The sequence below is a fragment of the Lithobates pipiens genome, unplaced genomic scaffold (genome assembly GCF_037356315.1).
Source record: "Lithobates pipiens isolate NorthernLeopardFrog02 unplaced genomic scaffold, aLitPip1_a1.2 Scaffold_27, whole genome shotgun sequence".
Classification (NCBI taxonomy): domain Eukaryota; kingdom Metazoa; phylum Chordata; class Amphibia; order Anura; family Ranidae; genus Lithobates; species Lithobates pipiens.
Window position 1 is genome coordinate 32,340,237 of NW_027507788.1, and position 9,119 is coordinate 32,349,355.

The window sequence follows — 9,119 nt, forward strand, 5'->3', positions numbered from 1 at the left end:
TGGGGTTGGTGGAGGAGTCTTCTGGTGTAGTATGGTATGGGGGAGACTTCTCCTCTCTCTCACCTCCCTCCATTCTCTCTCACCCCCTCCCCTCTCTCTTTCCCCTTCCCTCTCATTCACCCCCCCACTTGAGAAGGAAGGGGTGGGACAAATTTAGATTGAGGGCGGTGCCCAATTTAAGTCTTGGCTAGGGCTGCACAAAACCAAAATACACCACTGGGGATACCTGGCCAGAATTTAGGTGAGCTCTTCAGAAGAGTTAGTTCACTAAACCTAGGTGATCAAAGGTATAGAGAGGCAACAATAGACTACTTTCCACTTTATGGATCATATTGAAGGGTCCGCACAAACACCTCTGAGATGTGCCCAGATGCTGATGTCATGACCTCCAGAACCAAACCCGGACAGTTCCAGTGTGAAAACAAAGCTGTTATTGAAAGTCCTATCTGAATGGGGCCCAGTGTGGCAGTGGCTTCCTGGTAATGGCCTTGCCATTCTATTAATATAGGCAGTGGAGACTTTTTATCCATCTCCTGATCTCCTGCAGATCCCCAAGGTGCGTTTCATATTCACACAATACTGGGAGGCCAAGAATCAGAGCTTGACCTTTGGTTTCTTATTATAGATGGGTCACAAGACCTCCGCTTCCTCATAGGAAACAATTTAGCTTTCCATACAGGAAAACTGGCCTTTATGAATCCTGGTAAATCAGATCGGCAAGAGAAAGCCGTATCTCAGAGGCCTTAGAATGAGCCACAGTAAAATCTTTGGGAAAACAAAGGCCTCTAGATATACTATGAAGACGTTCATGAGCTCAAAGAGATCTTATTAATCATCGTGAATTAAAGAAACTGTCATTTTCCCTAATCGGGAGGAGGTCACCAGGTTGCTCCTGCTCCCTCACTGTCCAAACAAATGCTGGGAGCAGGGAGGTGACCTAGCTTTGCTAAACCCCAGGTTATAACTGGCTCGCGACCCCCTTCTCATAATGTAATTTGACATCCTGTTCATATCCTCACTTGCCAACCTGGCTTTTTCTGGCACCTAGTATTCTTTGTAAATCAGAAGGTGAATAAAAAAAAAAAAAAAAAAAAAATGTGTATATCAATACTGGTCACCTTGTAGCGCTTAATTACTCTTAAAACAGTAGTGCACTTTAATTGCAAAACTTAATCACCCTCAAAAAATATATGTAATATGAACCTCCACATGTGTATATAAAAAATCAATGATAGTAAATAATCTGTGATCCCATACAAATGTAGAAAATTATGACCTAGTATTCTTTGCAAAAAAAAATTTACTTATAACCCAAAAACATTATACTTTTTTTTTTTTTTTTTTAGCAGAGACCCTAGGGAATAAAATGGCGATCGTTGCAATTTTTTTTGTCACACTGTATTTGCAAACGTAATTTTTGGGGAAACTGGCACACGCCGATGTACGTCGGCAGAATGGCACGGCTGCGCAAATGAGCATACCTGTACCACGAGTAGGATCGCGGGTCCCGTGGACTCGATGTCCACGGGGATACCCTGCGATCGTCTCACGGAGAGGAAGAACAAGGAGATGCTAATGTAAACAAGCATCTCCCCGTTCTGCCTAGTGACAGTGTCACCGATCATAGCTCCCTGTGATCGGGAGCAGAGATTAGTGATATGTCACAGCTAGCCCATCACCCCTACAGTTAGAACACATCCCTAGGACACACTTAACCCCTACAGCGCCACCTATTGGTTAACCCCTTCACTGCCAGTCACATTTACAAAGTAATCAATGCCATTTTAATTGCGCTGATCACTGTATAAATGTGAATGGTCCCAAAATCACGCCAAAATTGTCCGGCGTGTCCACCATAATGTCGCAGTCATGATAAAAATCGCCGCCATTACTAGTAAAAAAAATAAATATGAATAAAATGCCATAAAACAATGCCCTATTTTGTAGACGCTATAACTTTTGCGCAAACCAATCAATAAATGCTTACTGCGATTTTTTTTTTTTTACCAAGAATATGTAAAAGAATACATATCCGCCTAAACTGAGGAAAAAAATATTTTTTAAATATTCTTTGGAGATATTTATTATAGCAAAAAGTAAAAAAGAATGTGTTTTTTTCAAAATTGTCGCTTTTTTTTTGTTTATAGCGCAAAAAAATAAAAACCACAGAGGTGATTAAATACCGCCAAAAGAAAGCTATTTTAATTGCGCTGATCGCTGTATAAATGTGAATGGTCCCAAAATCACGCCAAAATTGTCCGGCGTGTCCACCATAATGACGCAGTCATGATAAAAATCGCCGCCATTACTAGTAAAAAAATAAATATTAATAAAAATGCCATAAAACAATCCCCTATTTTGTAGACGCTATAACTTTTGCGCAAACCAATCAATAAATGCTTATTGCGATTTTTTTTTTTTTACCAAAAATATGTAAAAGAATACGTATCGGCCTAAACTGAGGAAAAAAATATTTTTTTTAAATATTTTTTAAATATTCTTTGGAGATATTTATTATAGCAAAAAGTAAAGAAGAATGTGTTTTTTTCCAAATTGTCGCTCTTTTTTTGTTTATAGCGCAAAAAATAAAAACCACAGAGGTGATTAAATACCGCCAAAAGAAAGCTCTATTTGTGGGGGAAAAAGGCTGTCAATTTTGTTTGGGAGCCATGTCGTACGACCACGCAATTGTCAGCTAAAGCGATGCAGTGCCGAATTGCAAAAAGTGCTCTTTGGCTAGCAAAATGGTCCAGGGTTAATAGAGATTAAAAAAAAAAAAAAAAACACAATATCACCATCATTTTTTGGTAAAATGTGAAAGATGATGTCAACTGTTAACCACTTCAGGCCCGGAAGGTCTTACCCACTTCCTGATTTGGCCATTTTTTGCGATATGGCACTGCATCGCTTTAACTGACAATTGTGCGGTCCATTTTGCCCCACAAATAGAGATTTATTTTGGTGGTATTTGATCACCTCTGCGGTTTTTATTTTTTGCGCAAACAAAAAAAGAGCAGCAATTTTGAATTTAAAACATTCCTTACTTTCTGCTCTAAAACATTCCCAATAAAAAAAATATATATATATATATATATATATATATATATATATATATATATATATATATATATATATATATATATAATTTCTTCATCAGTTTAGATCAATGTGTATTCTGCTACATATTTTTGGTTAAAAAAAATCCCAATAAGCGTTTACTGATTGGTTTGCACAAAAGTTATCTACAAACTATGCGTTAGATTTATGGCAGTTTTATTTTTATTTTATTTTTTACTATTAATTGTAGTCCTCTGCTCCCGCATATGAAAACGGTGTTCAAACCACACATGTGAGGTATCACCGTGATCGGTAGAGTGAGAGCAATAATTCTAGCCCTAGAACTCCTCTCTATCGCAAAACATTCAACCTGTCGAATTTTTTAAACGTCACCTATGGATATTTTTAAGGGTAAAAGTCTGGGTGCAATTTTGAAGTGTGACATGTTGGGTATCAATTTACTCGGCGTAACATTATCTTTCACAATATGAAAAAAAATTGGGCTAACTTTACTGTTGACTTATTTTTTTCATTGAAAAGGTGTATTTTTTCCCCAAAAAAGCGTGCTTGTAAGACCGCTGCATAAATATGGTGTGACGGATAGTATTGCAACGACCACCATTTTATTTTCTAGGGTTAATAAAATAAAATATAGAATGTTTGGGGGTTCTAAATAATTTTCTAGCAAAAAAAAAACTATTTTTAACTTGTAAACAACAAATCTCAGAAAGAGGCTCGGTCCGTAAGTGGTTAAAGTCTCAGGAAACCTTTACATTTACATTTGAGTTCATTAGCTGATTAGAGTGTGACACCATGGGGGTTATTTACTAAAGGAAAATCCACTTTGCACTGAAAGTGCATTTGGAAGTAAAGTCGCTGTAGATCTGAGGGGGACATGCAAGTAAAATAAAAAACAGCATTTTAGCTTGCACATGATTGGATGATAAAATCAGCAGAGCTTCCACTCATTTCAGATCTACCCCTCAGATTTAGAGCGACTGCACTTCCAAGTGCATTGCAGTGCAAAGTGGATTTGCCTTTCGTAAATAACCCCCCATGAGTCTACAATATTCTAATTTTCTGAAATACAGAATTTGAGGTTTTCACTAGCTGTAAGCCATAATTATCTAAATCAAAAGAAAGAAACGCTTGAAATATATCACTCTGTGTGTACTGAATCTATATAATATATGAGTGTCACTTTTTGAATTGAATTGCCAAAATAAATTCACTTTTTGTTGATAGTCACATTTTTTGAGATGCACCTGTATATAGGATGCATGGTCTATTTCAAAGTCATCCAAAAGAGGATCAACGCATAACACTGATCTGACTTGCCTTTATTTTGTAGATTAAATGCGCAGCGGCGAATGTGCTGGGAGAGGCCTGGCTGCTCCACAAACACACCAGGCAACGGGACAGAGCCAAAATACGGCAACACCAGAGGGAGCTGCTGGCGGCCATTCACATGTAAGTCTGTCCACCCGGGAATCAGCTTCTTTGTTCAGTTTGGGCTGGTTCATCCTGTAAGCTTAATACTGCAAGAAACAACACAGGGTAAGCGCAATGAGATTGGGCCCATAATATGTATGGCACCATTCTCATCTTCACATCTTCATCCAATGCATCTACAGCGCTTAAAAAAGATGCATTCATCATAGAGGTGTATACAAAATGCATCAAATGCACACAATACATCCAATCATGAAATTCTCTGCAAAAGCAATACCATGAGTGCACTGTATAAGAAATATCTGTAATATATATGTTTTTTATTTTTTGTTTTAAAAAATAAACATTTATTACAGGATATAAACAAATGACTTTACAGTACTTGCAAAGCATGAGCATATTAATAAGCCCAGCACTGCCTATACTGTTTCTAATTAGGATAGTTCTGTCTGTGTTAGTGAAGTTAGGGTAGGTGACGTAGGTCTGACTTTCTCTGGCGTCCGTTTACCAAAAAAAAAGTTGCTGCTTAAAACTTCAGGTGGTATGTAAGTTTGCTTAGTGCTCCCTCTCCTGGTTGTAAGTAGTAAAAAAAATAAAAATAAAAATAATAATATAAATATATATATATATATATATATATTTTTTTTTTTTTATTACTATTATATATACTTTTTGTTTACTTAATATTTTATATATATATATATATATATATATATATATATATATATAATTAATAAAAATATATATATATATATATATGTATATATTTGTATTTTAATATTTGCAGTACATACTTAATAGCTGGCATTATAGCTATCAAACTCAACTCTGCTGCCATTCCTTCAGGCTGCATTCACATATTCGTGTCACACGATCGTGTGTTTTTTTTTTGCACTACACACATAGGCTGCCCTAAGTGTACTAGTGAAGCTCCTGCACCTTTTTGAGTGTTGAGTGCAGCTTTATTTACTGCTCATTCTGGTGCATTTGTGGTGTGTTTTGATGCATGCAAAAAAGCACATATACATATTATATACATAATAAATATAAATAATATATATATATATATATATATATATATATATATATATATATATATATATATATATATACACACACACACAGTGTGTTTATATATATATATATATATATATATATATATATATATATATATATTTACTGTATATAAATATACAAAGAAAATATTTGTATTTAATATCTGCAGTACATACTTAATAGCTGGCATTATATCTATCAAACCCAACTCTGCTGCCATTCACATATTCGTGTCACACGATGGTGCATTTTTTATTTTTTTTTGCACTACACACATAGGCTGCCCTAAGTGTACCAGTGAAGCTTCTGCACCTTTTTTAATGTTGAGTGCACCTTTATTTACTGCTCATTCTGGTGCATTTGTGGTGTGTTTTGATGCATGCAAAAATGCACATCTGCTGGCTGCATTTGGGGTGCCATTAACAATAAATGTAATCACAAGGACGACTCGCATTTTTCGCACATTCAAGAAATGCATAGATGTAAATGGAGCATAATGGTTCAATTTATGGGAGCACTATGTTAGCAGTGACATTATACCGTATGCGAGTTGGCGGTTTCATTCAGCAAAAATAGTTTCTGCTTGCAGAGGCCACTGCAGCCTGTAAATGGTTAAGACTGTAATTATCTGACACAATATCAGTATTAAAATAAACTAATTCAAAATGCACATTTGTCAGCATGTAATTAAAAGAGAGCAATGTTTTTATTAAAACAGCTTACCAAAAAAGATCATTATCTGCTTTAAAAAAAAACTGTAAAAATGAAGTAGAAATTAGAAATATGATCTAAGCATCAATAATGTGGTCATGAAAGGGTTTATTCTTCTTTCACAGATTATATTTCTTTTTTCCTATTCCTGTTGTAGTTACAACCATCTTGCTACAATGTAGGTCTAACAGATTGTAAATGTGTGATGCTTTTTATTACAGATTTCGTCGCAGGAGGATAAAACACAAAAATCTGAAAGATCAAGTGAATGCCATGGTCGATATCTCCAAGGTAAGATTATGAAGAGGGAACCGATATTAAATTTTATTAGCCTGTAATGAACAAATACCTACATTATTACATTACTATATTAATGTTGTCATAAAAATAGTTAATAAATACAAAAAAATTAAAGACAAATAAAAATTGACTGTCGGAATCTCAAAGGTTAAGTCTGATTTGTTGTAATGGAGCAACCCAGTCAGGTAAGGACTGGATTGGGGGGGCAGGAGGGCATCTGCACCCTATGTTGGGGCGGCCATACATGATTCGAACCTCGGCCGGTCAAGCAAGTGCTGGCCAAGGTTCGAACGGTAATGGGCAGGCTGAATGTACCAAGTTGATCGATTGATCAACTTGGGTACAACCAGCCTACCGGATTCTCTTTTGATTATCGGCAGTGGCTGCTATAGCGGCTAGTGATAATCACTGGCTGCCCCGGCCCGCCATCGCCCCTTGCCAGGAGAGGACAATGGCCTGGAAGAAGGGATTCCTGCATCAAAACTGTCTGTGTTGATGGGGGGAATCGAGTCAATTGGAAATACTTCAGTGGAGATACTTTACTATTCAGACATCAGTGGGAGGAGGACCCCTGGGGTACTATATATACATTAGCAATATGTGGGTATTATATATAGCAACCTGCTCGAAAAATGTAAACTTTAAACTCGCAATTATAGCAAAAAGAAGTCTTCCAGCATCAACTTCCTTTGCAGCTATGAGAAGTCATGTAACTGAATTTCGAGCAATAGAGAGGAAGGTATGCTGGAAGCCGCATCAAAATATGACCTTTATGAGCACCAACCTTGGCCACCAATCATTGGGGAACCATGGAACATTTTGCCTGATACACTTACTGTGCCCACATAAATGTGTCCTACTATGAAAGGGCTAGTTGGTTGCATTACATCGTTACATAGTTAGGTTGAAAAAAGACACAAGTCCTTCTAGTTCAATCCAAAAAAAAATACAATCCCATATACACAATCCTTCACCCATAGTTGATCTAGAGGAAGGTGAAAACCCCCAGCAAAACATTCTCCAATTTGCAACAGCAGGGGAAAAAATTCCTTCCTGATCCCCCAAGAGGCAATCAGATTTTCTCTGGATCAACTTTACCTATAAATGTCAGTACCCAACTTATATTATGTACATTTAGGAAAGAATACAGGCCTTTTTTAAAGTAATCTACTGAGCTGGCCAGAACCACCTCTAGGGGGAATCTATTCCACATTATCACAGCTCTTACTGTGAAGAAACCTTTCCGTATTAGGAGATGAAATCTTTTTTCCTCTAGACGTAAAGTGTGCCCCTTTGTCCTCTGTGATGACCTTAAAGTGAATAACTCAACACCAAGTTCACTATATGGACCACTTATGTATTTGTACATGTTGATCATATCCCCCTTAAGCCCCATACACACTATCAGATTTTCTGCTGATTTTTTTACTTCAGATTTACCAAAACCATATAATATGAGGTCAAACCTTAGGAGTTTTAAATTGTATGCAATCAGGCAGGCCCTTGCACTACATGGTTTTGGTAAATCTGAAGACAAAAATCAGCATAAAATCTGATAGTGTGTATGGGGCTTTAATCTCCTCTTCTCTGGGAATAGTGCAGGGCTTTCTGATATGACCATGTTTTGCCACCAGGCTTAAAGTTCTCTGTCGTCTCCTAAATACAGGCAGTTTGTGTAAGTTTGCTTTAAATTTTCATCTTAGAAAGTTGTCAAACATACTGTCCACTCATTTTCCAGATGCAGATGATCATGACCGAGCTGGACTACAACTTCACCTCTTCCCACCAAGATTTGGAGAAGAGAATCGACCAGCTGGACAAGAAGCTGGATGACCTCAGCCGTCTAATCATGACAGCCCTGGAATCCCCCCAGATATCTCACTGACACAAGATGTCTCCTTTCCTGGACTCTGTTTACCACTGGAGCATTGTCTTCCATTTTACCACCCCCTTCGTTGTCGGAAGGGTGGTGGGACAAAACGTGGACAATCTAGCTGCTTGTAGAACATCAATAGACTAATGAACTTAGATGAACTTACTGTAGGACCACTCCTGCCTTACTCTTTGCAATAAAGAGGCACTTTGTGGATTATTGATTCTCATGGGACCATTTAAGGATAAAACTGACATATCAAACATGAGGTGGAATAAATGTATTTAAAATTGGGAGATTTATGATGTAGATATATGTGATGCACATAAAATGATATGCAGTTACAGTAAGTTTTTGGTTCTGACATTTTGTCTTTAAGAAACTGAGAAGCTTATGTCTTTTAGTGGATCCTTAAGTACAAGTGTGTATGTATGTACAGTTATGACCACAGCCAGCCTGGGAGGTTAGGTTGGCCTTCTTTTAGGTGTGACTGGTCCTCTGGTACAGGCTAGCAAAAGGTCAAGAACTTTAAAGGCAGGGGCGTAACTATAGGGGGTGCAGCAGTCACGACCGCAACTGGGCCCTGTGATGCAGGGGGCCCATGCAGCCCCCTCTACATATGGCCGGCAGCAGCATAGGCAGCTAGGGGTACCAGTGCACCATGTACACG

General features: G+C 37.5%; 1 protein-coding gene across 1 annotated transcript in view; it reads left to right on the forward strand.

The window, feature by feature from the left end:
• Positions 1 to 8,799, forward strand: part of KCNN4 (potassium calcium-activated channel subfamily N member 4) — a 149,167-nt gene extending 140,368 nt beyond the window's left edge. The window contains exons 6-8 of the mRNA XM_077456733.1: positions 4,409 to 4,527; positions 6,498 to 6,567; positions 8,315 to 8,799. Coding sequence (XP_077312859.1) covers positions 4,409 to 4,527; positions 6,498 to 6,567; positions 8,315 to 8,461 — 336 coding nt within the window. The 3' untranslated portion in view covers positions 8,462 to 8,799. The remainder of the gene's footprint in view (positions 1 to 4,408; positions 4,528 to 6,497; positions 6,568 to 8,314) is intronic.
• The last annotated feature ends 320 nt before the right edge of the window (positions 8,800 to 9,119 follow it).